Source organism: Oncorhynchus mykiss, chromosome 21, assembly GCF_057628025.1.
Source record: "Oncorhynchus mykiss isolate SJ-2025 chromosome 21, ASM5762802v1, whole genome shotgun sequence".
Lineage (NCBI taxonomy): Eukaryota > Metazoa > Chordata > Actinopteri > Salmoniformes > Salmonidae > Oncorhynchus > Oncorhynchus mykiss.
The window spans coordinates 14,945,273-14,964,238 of NC_143042.1; the positions used below are offsets into that span (position 1 = coordinate 14,945,273).

Consider the following 18,966-nt stretch of genomic DNA (forward strand, 5'->3'; position numbering starts at 1 on the left):
TATTCCCAGATGTGAAATCCATAGATTAGGGCCTAATGAATTTATTTAAATTGACTGATTTCCTTATATGAATTGTAACTCAGTAAAATCGTTGAAATAGTCGCGTTTATATTTTTGATCAGTATACTTTATTAAAATTACTAAAACCAACTCGAAACCTTGTAGAAAATGATAATGGCCTTTTTATAATACAGTTTATTGGATGTGTCCAGTTCCCTAATAATGACGGAAATTAAAGGTAGACAGGGTGTTCCAAAAACGATGGATAGAGAACTACATTTTGCAAATGTAGATGGTGAGGCACAGGAATATTACCAATTTTCAGTGCGGCCCTCCGGACCTAGCAAAATTTGTTTGACACCCCAGCCACAGAAGAAGTCAATGCGCACTCGCCTGCGCGCCTCCGCGATAATATTCGCCATTTTGATTCGAAAATATGAAGGAGTTTTCCTGCTTTGCATGCTTGAGCTGGGAAGAGGCTAGCTTATGAATTTATGTACTGTAGAATATATAAATATATATTACGCGTAATAATATTGAATATACAAGGTACAAATGTGAGGCCTGTCCGTTGCCACGTCACAAGAGACAAATATCCGTGTTACCAGGTTGACAGATACTTTGCTCATACTCCTCGTCAGACTGACCCATCAAAACAAATCACGTTTGGCTAGTTCGCTAACTAACGTTAGCTATTAGCTAACGAAGGTAGGTAGCGCAACATTAGCCATACAGACGAGTGGATTGCTAACTTTGAACAAAACGGTAAGTTTCTCAGGACCATCGTTGGCTAGCTAAAGCTGGTGAGTTATTTGTGCTTGGCGACTTAAAATACCTGGTTAAGCTATCAGTACCTAGTTAGCTAAAGAGGGTTAGCTAGCTTTTGCAAATTTAGCCAGCTAAAGTTGTGTTAATGTTAACGTTAGATGCTAGTTATCGGACTCCGAGAGAGACTAACGCCGACAACTAGCCCTGTAACTAACTAGCGACAAAGTTGATGATAATTTGCTCAACTCCTTGTGCTAACGCTAGCTAAATTGTATGGTAACGTTAAGTTAGCTAGCTTCCTGGATAGCTAGCGACTCAGGATTCTCTACGCCTTTAACTGTGTCGAATCCCTCTGGTTTAGCCAATCTACTTTGCTAACTGAATTAGGTAACTATGTCCTAGCTAGCTAACGTTAATACTAGCTGACGTTAGCTGCTGTTCAGACATTCGACGTTAGCAAGACCAAAAAGAGAAGTGAAGTAATGTTCAATCAAAATAATGTTTCGGTTGCAAGAAATGTTAACTACCAAACCATGTTACTTCCTGCATTTGTGAAGATATACTTGTTGCGGAAAATTCCACACCGTTGTAAAATTATAGTTGTCTAGAAACAAATCGACGGTCTTGGAATTTCTATCCATTGAACAAACAAACTCAACCCCGTTTCCAACTGCAGGGCAAGGGTTTGGCACTGGCAGCGTTACCTTATAAATAATCAGATGTCAAGTCTCCAAGTAGTGAATAGAAGTAGCCAGCAAGTACTACTGTAGTGACTTGAAGTAAACAGAAATGTGAGCTTCCAACACTCAGCAGTTGATGTGCATTTCTTGCCAAGGCCACCACCATATAATTTTACAGCTCTACAGAGCACTTGCCCCTGCATTGTCAGACAAGGAGGGATAGACCCTAAACCATCTTACCAATTTATTTTCAGAGAAATTATCAACACGTAAAAGTAGAATTTTGGGGGGTTGATGTATATAATATTTTTTCTATTATTGTTATGTTTACCTGAGACAATCCTACAAATAATAATAATATACACTTTGACAACTGTAGCAATGTATACATACATGTCCATTGGAGAGTGGGGGCAGGGTAAGTATACTGTCCGCATCTAAATAATGGAAGTGGGGAGAACAGTCTGAGGTTCTTCATAGGCTTACAGACAACAAGTGCAGCCAAGTGAGACCGATAAGCACCTAATTAGGAATTGGGACATAGCCAGGCTCTCCCATTTATCTTCGAGACATCACAACTAGGAAATAGGAAGTTCCGACGAGCATGTGAACGAACGCTGCGTTACTACGCTGCCCCATAAGCCACTTGCTTTGCTTAATGACAGGCTACTGTTAGGTCATAGCATCCAGTTGATTGCTCTTCAACCATTGTTCTTTTCGTCATTTACTCTATTAGCCAGTGGACTGTTTTGTTGAAGATGCCCCTGGTGACTTCTATTTTAGATGAGAAGTCAAGTTTTAGCTTTTTCCTGTGTAGCGTTCACGGTGGAGCACTCTAGGGGTTATAGTTGCACTAGTGTGCTCTGTATAAATGTATGCCAGATGGACTCTCTCGCACGTGCAAGATTGTCCAAATAAGAGGAAAAAGTAGGAAACACTTTGATTTCCTTTTTCAGACCCATTATTGTGTTGTGTGGGCGGCCAGTCAGTGTTGTATTGCACAGGCCAGCACATTCGTCTTTTGTTGACTAAGCAAGTTAGTTTGACTTTGTCCCTTCTAACATGCCTGAATAATGGTCTTGATAGGCTAGTTAGTGTGTTTATCATAGCAACCATAGACAACAGATTATTCTAAACTATTCTCATTTCCTGTCTGTAGTTGTGGTTGCCTAGGCTATAGCTTATAGCTAGGTTGTTTAGTGTGAGATGCTGACGTCAAGAACAGTGAAGTAGCTAGAGCTAACCACAACCTTTTCACATTAGTGATGTATGAGTGAGGGTCCAGGAAAGGATAGTGTGCATTAGATGCTTTTACTTCTGCATATATTTTAAAGCAGACAGGTAATAATATTTATTGTAGTAGCTAGGCAGCAACCCCTGCTAGTCAGCCCAGTGTTCATACATCAGACTTAAGACAAAATACTCATGAATTTGACTAATTGGTAGCCTATGCAAGCCTATAATCCATTTAAAAATGCTTGCCTCATTTCATAAAGCATTTGCATAGGCCTAACAAGACCCGAAGCATGTATCTGGAATTTTGTTTAAGATTTTCCAGCCGGCATCTTAGTTGATGGCATGCCCATTTTTCTGTGTGAGCCTGTCAATTGTTGGCCAAAATACCATTCACTACTATCTTCAAGTAATTAAGTTAGCTGGAGTTCTTTTGTTTGTGTTCTTGACGACACAACACTAAGCGTTGCACATTTCACCGTTGTTAGGCTAAGTTGAGTTGATATATAATGTTAGTCTAGGCCTTGTTCTCTTTTTTTATAAGCCACAAGGCAAGTCAGGACAGGCTGTTGGCACATCAGTTCATTGTCTCATTCATAAAACTGAAAGCGAAGAGTTCTATAGAAGCAGGTTGACTTAGGGTTTGGCTACTCTAGGCTAAGATTTCAAAAGTCAAACCCCGCTACAGCGTTCTCACTAGCAGTCTACTAACTAGAAGGCTAGGTCATGACCCTATAACTAATGACAGCCAGACAAACGTCTTTCTCGAAAAGCTCTGTTCAGAATCCTCCTTGTAATATTGAATAAATCTGATGCAACACAGTCATCTTTAAACACAAGATGCATATAATACTGCTGCTGACTAATAATAGATGACTTTGCGATCAGATGCAAGGTCCTATGTGAATTTAATTATAATCCCCATCCCCTTGTCTCTCTCAGGTTATGGTGAGCCTTTCAGTGTGTTGTGTACTAAGGATGCCCGTGTTCTAAGAGGAGACCCATGTTGATAAATGCCAGGCCTTGCCACGCTCTCTGCTGTCTGCACAAACACAAATGCCTGCCTTTGAGGGAGGTCTGATTAAAGATACCCACATTTAATCTGCTGGTAAGCACAGTTACTGGATGTTACATCTCAAATGATATCTGTAATGAGTTTGTTGTCCAAGTGTGGACCGAGTCAGTGACCGTGTTTGATGTTTTTAGATGTTCCTGCTTCATTGTTTTCATCTGTTTCTTTGTATTTCCCCTGTTACCCTCCCTACCATGCATGAACCTCAGCTCTTTTAATCTCCTCAGCTCTTTTAATCTCCTCCTTTTTCTTCCTCATTAATTTGATTTATTTTCATCTCAAAGCGCTTCAAAAAACAAACAAGCAATATCATGAGTAGCCTAGCTTTAGTTAGCTATGTCAAACAATACATCATGAGTAGCCTAGCTTTAGTTAGCTATGTCAAACAATACATCATGAGTAGCCTAGCTTTAGTTGGCTAGGTCAACCAATAAGTCATCGTCATGAGTAGCCTAGCTATAGTTGGCTAGGTCAACCAATAAGTCATCGTCATGAGTAGCCTAGCTATAGTTGGCTAGGTCAACCAATAAGTCATCGTCATGAGTAGCCTAGCTATAGTTGGCTAGTTCAAACAATAGAGTGCATGCATCCTTTAAAGATGGAGAGGGACAGTTCATGGCTTGCTCAGAGGACTGTAGTCAGGGAGATGGTGATGATCTTGTAGAGGGCTACATAACCACCAGAAATGTGCAGAAAAACTAAACGTCTAATAAAAAAATAAAAACAATTAAAACCAATATTTAAAGGAGCTCTCTGCTTAGTCTACTACAAGGGCACCATGCCAATATTGCGTCCCTTTCTCTCTCTGACTCTTTTGTTCCTTCTCCTAGGGCTGTGCCCCCTGTCCAAGCAGCCACCATGTTCTGGAAGTTTGACCTGCACACCACGTCCCACATCGACCAGCTGCTGGACCGGGAGGACGTGACTTTGCGGGAGCTCATGGAGGAGGATGATGTCCTGCAGGAGTGCAAGGCACAGAACCGCCGGCTGCTGCTCTTCCTCTCCCAGGACCACTGCATGACAGAGCTGGTCAACCTCATCACCACAGAGCCCCCTGCTGACCTAGAGGAGAAGAGCCGCTTTAAGTGAGAGAAAAGGGTCACCCCGGGGGAAAGAGGGGATGTATATTGAGCGGCCACAGTCAGCCCATGTACAGTGGGGCAAAAAAGTATTTAGTCAGCCACCAATTGTGCAAGTTCTCCCACTTAAAAAGATTAGGCCTGTAATTTTCATCATAGGTACACTTCAACTATGACAGACAAAATGAGAAAAAATATCCAGAAAATCACATTGTAGGATTTTTAATGAATTTATTTGCAAATTATGGTGGAAAATAAGTATTTGGTCACCTACAAACAAGCAAGATTTCTGGCTCTCACAGACCTGTAAATTCTTCTTTAAGATGCTCCTCTGTTCTCCACTCGTTACCTGTTAATGGCACCTGTTTGAACTTGTGGACAGGTGCCTTTTATACTGATAACAACCTCAAACAGTCACACTCAACTCCACAATGGCCAAGACCAAAGAGCTGTCAAAGGACACCAGAAACAAAATTGTAGACCTGCACCAGGCTGGGAAGACTGAATCTGCAATAGGTAAGCAGCTTGGTTTGAAGAAATCAACTGTGGGAGCAATTATTAGGAAATGGAAGACATACAAGACCACTGATAATCTCCCTCGATCTGGGGCTCCACGCAAGATCTCACCCCGTGGGGTCAAAATGATCACAAGAACGGTGAGCAAAAATCCCAGAACCACACGGGGGGACCTAGTGAATGACCTGCAGAGAGCTGGGAGCAAAGTAACAAAGCCTACCATCAGTAACACACTACGCCGCCAGGGACTCAAATCCTGCAGTGCCAGACGTGTCCAGGCCCATCTGAAGTTTGCTAGAGAGCATTTGGATGATCCAGAAGAAGATTGGGAGAATGTCATATGGTCAGATGAAACCAAAATATAACTTTTTGGTAAAAACTCAACTCGTCGTGTTTGGAGGACAAAGAATGCTGAGTTGCATCCAAAGAACACCATACCTACTGTGAAGCATGGGGGTGAAAACATCATGCTTTAGGGCTGTTTTTCTGCAAAGGGACCAGGACGACTGATCCGTGTAAAGGAAAGAATGATTGGGGCCATGTATCGTGAGATTTTGAGTGAAAAACTCCTTCCATCAGCAAGGGCATTGAAGATGAAACGTGGCTGGGTCTTTCAGCATGACAATGATCCCAAACACACCGCCCGGGCAACGAAGGAGTGGCTTCGTAAGAAGCATTTCAAGGTCCTGGAGTGGCCTAGCCAGTCTCCAGATCTCAACTCCATAGAAAATCTTTGGAGGGAGTTGAAAGTCCGTGTTGCCCAGCAACAGCCCCAAAACATCACTGCTCTAGAGGAGATCTGCATGGAGGAATGGGCCAAAATACCAGCAACAGTGTGTGAAAACCTTGTGAAGACTTACAGAAAACATTTGACCTCTGTCATTGCCAACAAAGGGTATATAACAAAGTATTGAGAAACTTTTGTTATTGACCAAATACTTACTGTCCACCATAATTTGCAAATAAATTCATTAAAATCCTACAATGTGATTTTCTGGATTTTTTTTCTTCTCATTTTGTCTGTCATAGTTGAAGTGTACCTATGATGAAAATTACAGGCCTCTCATCTTTTTAAGTGGGAGAACATGCACAATTGGTGGCTGACTAAATACTTTTTAACCCCACTGTATACTATTTCATTATTGTAAGATAATCTGTGCTTAACAAAGAATAGTTTTAATTAAATAAATATTCAAATACACCCTATGCTTAAGCTATCACGTACTGACCTTTCCTCTAAAGACCAGTTGTACAAAATGAAAGGGGCTTCTCCGTAACATGCTCTGACATGGCCTGGGTTCTATGCTCAGTGGATAAGTGCCAACCTAAGACCAGCATGCATACAGTATTACATTCTTTGTTTTCCTGTGATTCTCAATGTCAAACAAACGAAGAGATCCCTGTCTAGAGCGAAAGAGCTTGTCTGTGGGGTCTAGTCTTCGTCTTGTAACCCCGGGGGGTTTATCCCATCTGCTCATCACTCCCAACATCACTGCCCTCCAACCATTTTTTTGTGGCAGCCACTCCCCGAGAACATGAATAAAACCACCAGAGGAAAGGTTCTTACCCCAGAGCCATAACTCCTTCACACTGAAAACGCATATGTTTGACATTGAGAAAGCACAACCAGTTAGATTTGAACCCATAGCCATCAGTATGGGTTCTTATCCTAGAGCTACAACACCTTCACAGTTCATACGTGCTTCTGCATATGATTGACATTGAGAATTGTGAAAGCACCAACAAACACAACTAGTTAGCTTTGAACCCACGAACATCAGTTTGAGGAAAGGTTCTTAGGCCAGAGCCACTGACTACTTCACTATACATGTTCTCTTCATACAGTTGAGGTTGAGTAGAACAAACAAGCACAACCAGCTAGATTCAAACATTTTACCCAATGCTTGAGGCAATGGTCTTACCTCATACTCCCCAAAAAACAGTTCTCTTTGAATATTTGATGTTAAGAATTGTTTAAACAATAACACAGCCTGCTAGATTTGAACCCACAAATTTAGATGTGAGGCCAGGTTGTTACCTCACCCACTGTTTCCTCCAGAATGTGACATTTCTTTGAAAATGTTAAATCTAAAAGTTGGGATTCAATCCCTATATAATAGGAATTGTGGCTTTTTAAAGGCAATTTCGATTGAGCAGACATTACATTATTGCATCTCCGTGCAAGAGGTGTCACTACAGTCCCTGGTTTGAGTCCAGGCTGTATCACATCCGGCCGTGATTGGCGGTGCATAATTGGCCCAGCATCCGGGTTTGGCTGGGGTAGGCTGTCATTGTAAATAAGAATTTGTTCTTAACTGACTAAATAGATGAAAGGGATCTCTGCAAAAATGGGAACATAGCCTTTAAAAGCCACAATGCCTATAACTCGTAATTGGATTGAATCCTGAACTTAGTGGGAGCCAAGATATATTTTTGAATGCTTTTTTTAAGGTTGAAGATTGATAATTGACAGAAACACTGTTTTGAACTCAACGTCATGAACTGGGAACAGAACTCCCAGTGCCATGATAGATGCCTCTGAATTAGTTCATGTTTTTAGGTTGCTCCTTTTAATGTAACAGAAGAGTACAACAGGTGGCGTTGGGTTTGAAACATGCCCAGAGATCCTATTACATTACTCTTCTAATTCCTAATCGTATGCATGCCCTCGTGGACAACATCTCACCCTCTAAAGTAGCTTACAAGACACAAAGAACACCAAATAGGCCCTGTTTCCCAAAAGCATCTTAAGGCTGAGTTAGGATAGGATGCTATGGTTCTAACTAAGAACTTAGTCTTAAGATACTTTTGGGAAACTGGGCCCTGGTCTTGATTGGGTCTGTTAACATAGCATACACAATGTGGTCTTCAGCATACTCAGTCCAATAAACATGAATTCAGAATTGACAATGAGCATTGTCAGAATATTTCCAAATATCGTAAAAGTAATATTTCAAGAATTAATACACTGTACACCTCCCTCCCACAGGTTCCCTAACATCGCCTGTGAGCTCTTGACATCAGATGTGTCCCTCATCAACGACAAGTTGGGCGGGGACACGTCACTCCTGGAGACTCTCTACCACTTCCTGGAGCAGGACCCGCCCCTCAACCCGCTACTAGCCAGCTTCTTCAGCAAGACCATCGGCAACCTCATCGCTAGGAAAACAGAACAGGTAACCTCAATGCCCAAGAAGTTATAAAGGTGGATAAAGAAAGTGTAAGGACCTACCTGGAGCTCACCAAACGTCTCTTTTGCTCCAGGTAATCTCCTTCCTGAGGAAAAAGGATGGCTTCATCGGCCTGGTGCTGAAACACATCGACGCCTCCGCCATGATGGACCTGCTGCTTCGCCTCATCAGCTGTGTGGAGCCTGCCCCCTTGAGACAAGAGGTCCTTAATGTAAGCTGCCACTGTCTGCCAGCCATTCCTGTTCTCATAAATGTTGTTCAATTATAAATATAATTTCTTATTGACTTGGGTGTCTTGTATTTCTCTTTCATTCCCTGTCATACTTTTTCTTTCCTGATCTCAGTGGCTGAGCGAAGAGAAGCTGATTCAGAGACTCACAGAGCTCATCCATACAGGCAAAGACGAGGAAGTGAGTTATAGACCGTAGTCTGATATTTCAGTATTCTCCTGGACAAGGCATGGCAGTTGATATTAACTATCTGGTCAGAAGTATGAATCCTGATTTGCATGAATCTTTATTTTTTTCCAGAGACAATCAAATGCGTCTCAGACGCTTTGTGACATCATCCGCCTTAGTCGAGACCAGGCCAATCAGATGCAGGAGAATGTTGAGACCGACCCCTTATTGGCTGTTCTAGAGTCGCAGGAGAGCGTAGCTGGGCTCCTGAAGACCATGTTTGAGGGGGAGAGGAGTGAGGCCTCCATTGTTAACGGAACTCAAGTGCTACTTACCTTACTGGAGACCAGGAGGTCCGGGTGAGTGGAACAACTGTTCTCTCTCCTCATATGTACTCTCCCTCCCTCATCTCTTTCCATTGCCTTGTCCAGAAACAACCTCATGCCACTTGTGGACATCTTAAAAAGACATGATAGATTTAAGCAATATGGTAATACATCCTTGCCGTCTGATAGGCTGTCTGGATTTATCACCACAAATGCTTAAGGCAGGGGCTAAAGGTTGTTTCTAGACGGGGACCATCTCTCCAGCATGTGAACACCCTCGTTCTCTCTCCGTCAGGTTGGAGGGGCTGATGGATCTCTATTCTCAGGGATATGAAAGGTCTTACACTGTCAACAGCAGTATTCTACATGCCATTGAGCCCCATCTAAAGGACTTCCAGCAGCTTCTCCTGAATCCCCCCAAGGTAAGGTCATACAGTAAGGCCGTATGCCTGTGGCTGATCAATTTACAGTGGTCAGTGGGTACGAGAGACTGTCATGAAACATACAAATAATACTTTTTTTTAATGTTCTTATTTGATTATGTTGGAGGCCAACAGACTGCAGACAATTCCAACCATAATTTTATACAAACTGTTCGGGGGGTTTACCAACCATTAACACACAATTGAATCAACTTGTTCAACAGTTCTTCCTGTATACAATGACTGTTTAGTAATTGAATTGAACATGGTGTGTGTAGAAAAGTGCAATACTGACGACCGTTGGCCTTCTGGAGGAGCCGCTGGGGAACGCCCGCCTTCACGTGGCCCGGCTGGTGGCCGCCTTGCTGCAGACCAGCGCCCCCAGTGTCTGTCAGGAGCTCTGCAAGCTCACCACCATGGACCAGCTACTGGTGTGTCTGCACTGCCGGGACTCATCAACTTGTCATTATCTCTCACTCTTTCGCATTTATTCATTTGTTCACACTCTGGCACTTTTCTTTACCTCTCCTTTCTGTAGTTCACATTCTTGTTCTGTCACTCAGTCACCTACCATCGGTCACCACGGTTCTCTCGCTCTTTGCTCTCTACAGGACCTGTTCTTCAAGTACTCATGGAATAACTTCTTGCACTTCCAAGTGGAGCTGTGTGTGGCATCCATCCTGAACCACTCTGTCCCAGAGGAGCGGCCCATCCCTGGCCTCCAGAACCACGAGGAGAAGCCCCCAGCAGGCCCAGAGAACCAGGGGGAGGCAGGAGGTGAAGCTGGGGAGCCAGCCAAGGCCAGTGACTCAGTGGAGGAGACCACCCTTCACAACACCCTGGTGGCACATGTAGGTGGCTTGGCAGCTCTGTCTGTCTATGTGCAGTAATAGCCGGGTGTAAAACATTTATTTGCTATATAGTGTAGTGCAGGGGTATTCAACTCTTACCCTACGAAGTCTAGAGCCTGCTGGTTTTCTGTTCTACCGGATTATTCATTGCACCCACCTGGTGTCCCAGGTCTAAATCAGTCCCTGAGTAGAGGGGAACAATGAAACAATACAGTGGAGATCCAGTGAGTTTGAGGGGTCTAGTGAGTGTGTGTAGAGTCAGTGCAGATAGTTTGGGTACCTTTAAGACTATTTAGGGGGTAGAAGCCATCCCGGAGCTTATTGGTCCGAGAGTGTTAAACATTGTCTTCCTCAGCTCTTCCAGACGTGTCGGTTGGTACAGAGGATCCTGGACGCCTGGGAGGAGAACGATCAAATACAGTAAGACAACATGTCAGATGCTCAAATCTGGGGAACAACAGCTTTTGCTATAGTCCAGTATTGTTTCACTACAATAGTGGTATCGAACATGATAGTAGTGTCTTAGAGGTCATTAACCGGTGTGTGTTTTTTTTCTCAGGGCGGAGGGTGGCGCTAGGAGAGGTAACATGGGTCACCTGACCAGGATGGCCAACATGGTGGTACAGAACCTAGAGAAAGGACCAGTTCAGTCCCAGATCAGTGACCTCATCAAAGGTATGCGTGTTTTGATGAGCTGCCAGATTAACACTTCTGTATTCAGAAAAGAATAGCAAAGAATGTTACTGTGCCTGGGTGAGTGCTTAGAACTGGTCTGTGATATTGCAGAGTTGCCAGAGGACTGCAGAGGACGCTGGGAGAGCTTTGTGGATGAGACTCTGAGAGAGACCAACAGGAGAAACACAGTGGAACTGGTATCAACCATTCAGTCACCATCTCTCTCCACACACACACAGATGCTTTTTCCCTTGCTCAATCACGCAAGCATTCCCTTCTATACATTGTCATTTCCTCACTCTAATTCTCTGTCTGTCCTGTGTGTCCCAGGTGAGCACCCATAACCTGCACTCCTCCAGTGAAGATGATGATATGGAGAGTCCCTTCCCCAACGATCTGTCACTCCAACAGGTAGGAAGCCATATTTGTCTACCCATGAGGAAATATAATTTTGAAAAGACTAAATTCATGTCCCCCCCCCCCCCCCCAGGCTTTCTCAGACTATCAGATCCAGCAGATGACTGCCAACTTTGTGGATCAGTTTGGGTTCAACGATGAGGAGTTCAGTGAGCATGATGAAAACATCAAGTGAGTTTACTCATCCGTTCCACTATTCCTTCTCCAATAACCAGAAATCAGCTTTGACAAAGACCTCTGGGGGCTAACAGCTGCTATTTTGTTTCCTTCCTTTCCTAAGTGCCACATTTGACCGGATTGCAGAAATAAACTTCAATCTAGATGCTGATGATAATAGTGTAAGTTGTTGTATTATGTCTACCAGCTTCATTGTGTGTGTAGTGAAAGTTAAATGTGTACATGCGTTTCCCTCTCCATGTGTGTGAATACAGGCCAACGCTACTGCCTTTGAGGCCTGCTGTAAAGAGAGGATACGTCAGTTTGACGATGCTGAAGAGGAGGACGACATTTGGGAGGAGAAGGAGATTAACTATGCAACACAAGTCAAATCCAGAACAAGGTTGGTAAAAATTCAAGATGCAAAAACAAAGTAGGGGATGTTATGTCAATGTGCAGCTCTCCATCGATTTCTCATCAAACCGCTCTTCTCTTTCTCTCCCGTGTGTGTGTCAGATTTGGGGTGTCCCACACCTCAGAGAGCAGTCTGGAGAACGGGGGTCGGGAGCGGGACCGCGGGTCGGGTTCTGACGAGGACGACTCCTCCAGACAGAGTGCCTCAGCTCCAGGCAGCCTGGAGGAGAGCAAGGACAACACTCCCAGTACACCTGGCAATCAATCAGCTACTTGTAAACTATGCTTATTACCCATTTTTACTCAACCAATTATACAATCATTAATGGTCTCCACTTTGCAAAAAACATTATTGTAGACTTTTTCCTCTTACCATGTTATCATGTGAAGGTCCAAGCTGGACAGCGAGTTTCGGGGAAGCTGGGGGTAACTCGTCCTCTCCGGGTCCTGCAGGCTGGGATTCCCCAGGGGGGAGTGGAGGAGACAAACAGGAGGCAGGTTGGGCCAACTTCACAGAGTTCCAACCTTTCAGCAGGTGGGAACCAAACACTCTCCATACAGTTTTATATACATTTGATATTAGTGTCTGGGATATTGTAACTTGTCAATTTATCATGTTTTTAGTAAGCCCTTTTTAAATCACCAACATAAGATGTTGTTTACTTCATTGTGTGACATACCTAGTGGTGTGTTGTCAGTTCTCTGTACCTGAAGCTTACCTCCTCTCCCTGCAGCCCAGAGGTTGGCCCCAGATGTAGCTCTCCCGTAGGCAGCAGTGACGCAGACAAACAAGTCAAACTGGGTCCGGACAAGAGTGGTGAGTGTGGGATGATGGGAGGTTTCAGCCACCTGACACTTGACCTAGCTCCCCCCTGTGGAGACATTCACTATTGCATTGAGAACAAAACATGTTACACGGCTTTCATTATCGCTTTGGCTTGTGCGTTAGGTAAAGTGATTGTGTGTCCAGGTGCGAGCCCCTCTGCCGGTGGTGAGTGGCCGGTGGGTGAGGGTAGGAAGGCTCCCCTCGTAGCCTCAGATAGCAGCTCCTCCGGGGGCTCCGACAGCGAGGACGATGACAAGACTGCCGCCACCGCCACGGAAACCATCAAGAATGCTGAAGTCAAAAGGTTTGTTTAACAAGAGTTAAACTCATGCACAGTCAATGCGAAAACATTTTCTGTTGAAGTCCACTCAAGCCTTAGTACCCATGTAAATAAACATCTATATTTGAAACATAACTACCACATTGAAGTAATTATACACTGGACTTGAAATTAAATGACTGGATTCAGAGTTTGGAAATCCATGGAGCTTCCCATGAACTATGAATGTACTTTACTGGAGAGGAAGAATCTCTAGCATTTATAAAAATAAAACAATTTTTTTTAAAGAGTTGGAGTGGTGTAGCTACCAAAATACAGTTGAACAACGCTTCTGTTGAAGACTTACTAACAAGCAACCTAACCTTTCCTCTGCTAGTGAGGAGAACCCCATCCCTCTGGAAAAGCTGTCCCTCACAGACACTCTCAAGTCCCCCCCAAAGGCACAGCTTGCAGCAGACACACTGCCAGCCTTGGCCCCCACCTCTCAGACAGACAACAAGTAGGTGCCAGCTCATGTTTGTACAAATAATGCATGCTTGCACGTAGAGATCCCAGGCAGTTTAGGGCAAAATAATATTCTAGCACCCGGGTTTCCTTTTCCAAGCCAGAGCCAAGACATCTGGATGTTGAACAATAGCATTGCGTGCCTGTAGAAGTATTTACTGTGAACTCTAGCCTGACAGAGAAGGAGAGGCGGTCTGCAATGTAGGATTATGTTATCACCCTCCCCTCACTTTGTCTCCCATCTTCTCTACACCTTCTTCCCCCCTCCAGAGAGGATCCACCCCAGTGCCCAGAGATGCCAGCAGTCAACGGGCCTGTCTGAGGGGCAGACAGTCCTATACCCCAGACTGGTGTGATAGACTGTGCCATTTCCAGGGAGACCACCCCCTCCCAAATAACCTCACTGCAACCTACAGTGTTTTAATGAATCACGCTGCCATGTTATTGGACCTGGACACTGCCAATCAACACCAATAATGGGGAGAGGAGACATGTAAAAGCAACCAATCATCCCAACCAACAGGCAGAACAGTGTAGAGGAAATTGTCTTCAAAGCCTTTTCTAATGTTGCACATAAATACGTGTGGTTTTATTGTAGCAGTGATCTCTTTTAAACAACCGAAATCTGAGAGGAGTATAACGTTTTTCTGAAGGATTTGTTCTCGTACTCCTTTCAAATGGTTGGACCTGAGTAGTAAGGAGCGGATAGCACAGGTCAACTTAACGAAATGATGCCTCAACAATAAATACCTTTCTGAAAATGTTTTCCTTGAGCTTAAAAAGGCACTTATGCAGCCATTTTTACTGTACATTATAGGACAATGTTAAGTGTTCTGCCATCTTGTCTCTCTCAGATCAAGGTTTTAACCAAACCTGGGGTTTTTTTGTCATGGAAAAACATCTATTCTTGTACCTCACTAGTTCTGAATGTTTTAAAGTGTCCAAGGAAAAGGGTGGGTCAAGAAACAGTTCTATAGTATTAGTCTTCTGCTCATGTGCAATAATGACAATTAGCCATTTTATTTAAATCAACTTTTAGTGTTGTCAGAAGGAAGACTCATTCGGTATAGTTATATGGGCCAACTAATTTGGATATAAACTGAACAAGGTTTTGATTTGTTACTGCATGTATAACCGGTTCTCCGTTGACCTAGCTAGTGAGCTGAGACCTGATTGTATTTGACTTTGTTATTTGCTATCCCCCTTAAAATCAACCAAACATGATCTACCTATATTCAAATATCTACATTTTAAAGTAAATTTTACAATCTTGAGCACTGTGTTAATGTTCTGTTATTCCTAAACACTTACAGGGCAGGAGCTGTCTTTTTGAGAGAGTCAACATTGGGTTCTGCTAAATACCTCTAGTGCAGTGGTTCCCAACCAGGGTATACCTGACACCATAGGTCTACTGGTAAAATTCACATGGGAGGGTACTCTGGGCAGAGCTGAATTCAGGTGGTACAGCAACCGAAAAAGGTTAAGAACCACTGCAGTAGTGTACTTACTCATTTGACACTATGGTTGATCACATGAATAGCAAAGTACCTAAATGCATCCTTCCCTTTGAGATTTTGCTGGATGACAACTATAGTGCTTTCACCCATCCAATCATGTATGGTTTCCTTCAGGCAGAGGAGGATGCATTTTAGTTCCCCCCCCCAACACCCTCCTTTTGGGACTGGCGAATCAAAATACCAACTTGTTACAATTTAAATATATAGTGTGAGTGTAGAACAAATAATTATGCTTTGTATTAACAGGTTAATTGTCATAGCATCAGCTTTCCTCACACTCTTGTCATTAATAGTATGTTTTTGCCTTGGTTAAGTTTAGGGTTGAACGGTGAAATAGTAGATTCTAACTTGCCTTTGACCTGACAGCATTTTCTTCAAAAAGTGCATGTTCTAACTTGGCGAGTCTGATATGTTTCTCCTGCCAAGTCTAACAGTGGCTTTAGGAAGGCTATATAAAGAGTTCAGAATGGTGTTCCCTGCCCATACCACTAACTACTCCCAACAGGGTGGGGCCCCTTTGGACACAACCATCCGCACATGCATAGATACAGGATTGATCATAACCCTCTATTCTTCAGACTGGTGCTCTCAACCAGGGAATGAGGTTGGTTTTACCTGGCTGGTGCTGTCTTTGCACTCATGTAGTGCTACATAACTGATCCTTAATCTTGGACGAGAGAAAAAAGGACAAACCTACACCAAAACAGTGATGTTTAAACCCACAGTGTTTTAATTCTAAAAAATATATTACATGATTGACAGACCCAGCTCAGAAGGAAATTCCTAAATAAATAAGATTATGTTGTGGATATAATCTACCCAAATCAGGAGAGATGAGTAGACTGCAGTAAATTGGGTGAGCTGGGTTTTAAGTGTGTGTTGGGGTGGGTGTGACATTTTAAAAACACCCCACCTGTGCAGCTAAATGAGATTCCATTCCAGAAACTCCACCTTAACTAGGGAGGCTAGTTCTTGCTCATACAAACACACCATTTCCACTCTGCTTAGGGATTGATATTGGGGAAGGACAATGTAAAAAAAGAAGACATTTAGGATTTACTTCCACAACACATTTTCCAAAAAGTAGTAGCATTAGTCACGTTAACACAGAAAAACAAATGGCACATTGGATTCCTAATTTTAAAAAAGTGGTAATTGAGGAACTTTTCTTACCGAGGAGACAAAGTTAAATAAATTACTACCATAAACGTTACATACAAATCTGAGTAGTATATACAAAATGAGTTATTAGACACAAATCTACAATTCAAATTTTATGTTCAACAAGACAGCAGTATAACCATATTTTACACAGCAATGTGTGTGTTAAACGAGGAGTATGTGTCCGTTTTCGTAACTTGGGGGCTCAAAATGAAGGCTAACCGATACTGCTCTGTAGCGTAAAAAAAACTAACAAGTGACTTAATTGCAATCTCACAAATTCCAGCTAAACATACTCTCTCTACAAGGCTCTAACAAACATTGACTCCTATGTACAGGCTTAAGAATAGAATGTACCAGCCTCTAGCTAAAAACACTGGTTTAGACAGAAGAGCAGCGGCGAGAAAGTCGGGACTCGCTGAAGTATTACTGTTCACGTAGATGCAGTTGTTCAGAAGCCAAGCTGTGACTCACAGACCACCACACAAAGGCTGAGTAAGGTGCACCGAGTGATATCTTATGCTCAGACACATGCTTTTGAGACTTTCAATGCTATTAATTGGCTGTAATTATTGTTGGAAATGTGAATGTATTAGTCTAAGTGCCTTGACCACTAACGCCCCCCTCTGGTCAAGAACTGTATTACATGAACAAATTGGTTGTTTTTACTTGTTTAGAGCATATTCCAATCTAACTGTTTAATACTTGTCACATGTTAAAATCCACTGGCACTTGTATAACTGATACCATTTGTCCAACATTAAACCTGACCATAGAAACAGAGGGGGAGGGGGGTCGTGTCATGTTAGTCAGATCCAGTCTCAGCACTGTGTCATGTAAACAGACTAGTCATCCATCCCATAATCTCCTCCCATCACCTTTGAACATTGTTTTATCATTTTGTGCATAAATTAATCTTCACAAAAACATGTTCCTTCAGCATCCCTTAACATTCTGAACTGTAATAGTGGTTATTTGTTTTTGATAAATAGAGGAAGAACTTTAGCTTCTTGTGTAAACACTAATATTGTTCTGCAGACAGACAGACTCCCTAACCGGCGGATTTAGAATCTCCGACTGCCATTCTCCTGGTTTGATCACGAGGACTAATAACAGCATATCACCATCAACTGCTCTGGGGGTGATAACTAGGAGGACTGATATCTCTGACAATTTTGAGTGACCCAAAAATAGAAATCCTTCATAAACCGTTGAGAGGGCTCCCTTGGTGGTGTGTCTAGGGAATAAGAGACATCTTAGAGGGGATCTGTGAGTGTCCAACTCCTCACGGGTAAGACTCAGCTACATCAGGCAGTGACAGGGGAGGCTTCAACGTCAGCTAGCAGGTGACCATGACGACTGTCCTGTATTAGTTGGGGCCGATTCTGTGTTCTTTTGTTAAAGGAAACACTCCAATTCACTTCCAGTTTTCATTGACTACAGGCAGGAGCCTCTGCATGGCTGGATAATGTACTTCCTCCCTGGAGTGTTGGGATGGGTGGGTCTGGCTACATATGCATGCTGGAGGCACCAGTTAGATTAGTCTGGTGAGAAACTGTCCATCTTCAAGCTCACACAACAAACTACATCATGCTTTGTTTCTTTTAGCTCCATTTTGCATAGACATCCAGCGCAAATAGTGGTTGTACTATCAAGGTGACAGGCTGCAGCCAGCAACACGGTGAGACAAAAGCGAGTGGTTATTCAGGGACTTTACTTAATTTTCATTTTGATAACAACACTGAAACGTGACATCAGTTCGACACTGAACGGCGCTCAACTGTGGAAAGGACCCTCCCCCATCTGTCTCAATTCCTCCTTTTGGAGAGGAACTCCTGTGATTGGCCAGCAGAGATGTCCATCAGGTGCCTCGGCACTGCTCATTGGTTCCTGTTATGGTGGAGCCGTGCATCTCTCTAGGCATCAGAGAGGCAGCTCTGAATACTGTCCATCCACAGCTGTGCGTTGGGGCTGTCCTGCGCACAGAAGTTATACACTCTTTTGGTCGTCTTGAGCTGCCGTAGAAACAGAACGAGAGAGGTTAAGACTGTGACCATTCTTAAGTTACCTCGTAGATTTACATTTTAGTCATTTAGCAAACGCATTCACTGATCATTACATGTCATAAAAAACATCACCCTGAGGCCTCTGGTAACTCACATCGAAGAAGGCTTTCTCCTCTATATTTTTGGGCGCTCCCATGGTGGGCGTGCCTGGAATGACGGACTCCACCTCCGCCAGCTCAATCACCCCCTTACACACCTTGTCCTGCCTGGTCTCATAGTATCTCAGCTAGAGAGAGAGAGATCATTATCACCATCAGTCCATCATCACCATCAGTCCACCTCCCTCCTCTTACCTGATGTTTGGTCTTGTCCAGCACAAACCAGCGAGGTTTCCATGGCTTCAGCAACGCACCTTTCTTAAACAGGATGCCCTCAAAACTCCTGGGAGTCAAAGGTAGAGGAAACCCAGTCAGC

General features: G+C 43.3%; 2 protein-coding genes across 52 annotated transcripts in view; one reads left to right on the plus strand and one right to left on the minus strand.

Moving 5' to 3' along the window:
* The first annotated feature begins 8 nt into the window (after positions 1-8).
* Positions 9-15,076, plus strand: LOC110500095 (serine/threonine-protein phosphatase 6 regulatory subunit 2). 2 transcript variants are annotated; one of them, XM_021577258.3, is made up of 23 exons: positions 9-765; positions 3,624-3,789; positions 4,584-4,838; positions 8,338-8,524; positions 8,613-8,750; positions 8,884-8,949; positions 9,070-9,296; positions 9,559-9,685; positions 9,964-10,116; positions 10,297-10,536; positions 10,892-10,956; positions 11,096-11,211; positions 11,323-11,408; positions 11,542-11,622; positions 11,702-11,799; positions 11,909-11,966; positions 12,060-12,187; positions 12,301-12,473; positions 12,589-12,733; positions 12,933-13,015; positions 13,169-13,328; positions 13,681-13,803; positions 14,079-15,076. In XM_021577258.3, the coding sequence occupies exons 3-23, from the start codon at positions 4,612-4,614 to the stop codon at positions 14,128-14,130; spliced, it is 2,733 nt and encodes a 910-aa protein (XP_021432933.1). In that variant the 5' UTR covers positions 9-765; positions 3,624-3,789; positions 4,584-4,611; the 3' UTR covers positions 14,131-15,076. The 2 variants fall into 2 exon arrangements, with proteins under 2 accessions (XP_021432933.1, XP_021432936.1); XM_021577261.3 differs by having other exon boundaries at positions 77-765; positions 12,652-12,733.
* Positions 15,077-16,032: 956 nt separating this feature from the next.
* Positions 16,033-18,966, minus strand: part of LOC110500094 (SET binding factor 1) — a 77,072-nt gene continuing 74,138 nt past the window's right edge. For all 50 annotated transcript variants that reach the window (XM_090214016.1, XM_090213992.1, XM_090214012.1 and 47 more), the window contains 3 exons: positions 18,846-18,933; positions 18,647-18,778; positions 16,033-18,501 (listed from right to left, as the gene is read on the minus strand). In XM_090214016.1, coding sequence (XP_090070142.1) covers positions 18,403-18,501; positions 18,647-18,778; positions 18,846-18,933 — 319 coding nt within the window. In that variant the 3' untranslated portion in view covers positions 16,033-18,402. The remainder of the gene's footprint in view (positions 18,502-18,646; positions 18,779-18,845; positions 18,934-18,966) is intronic.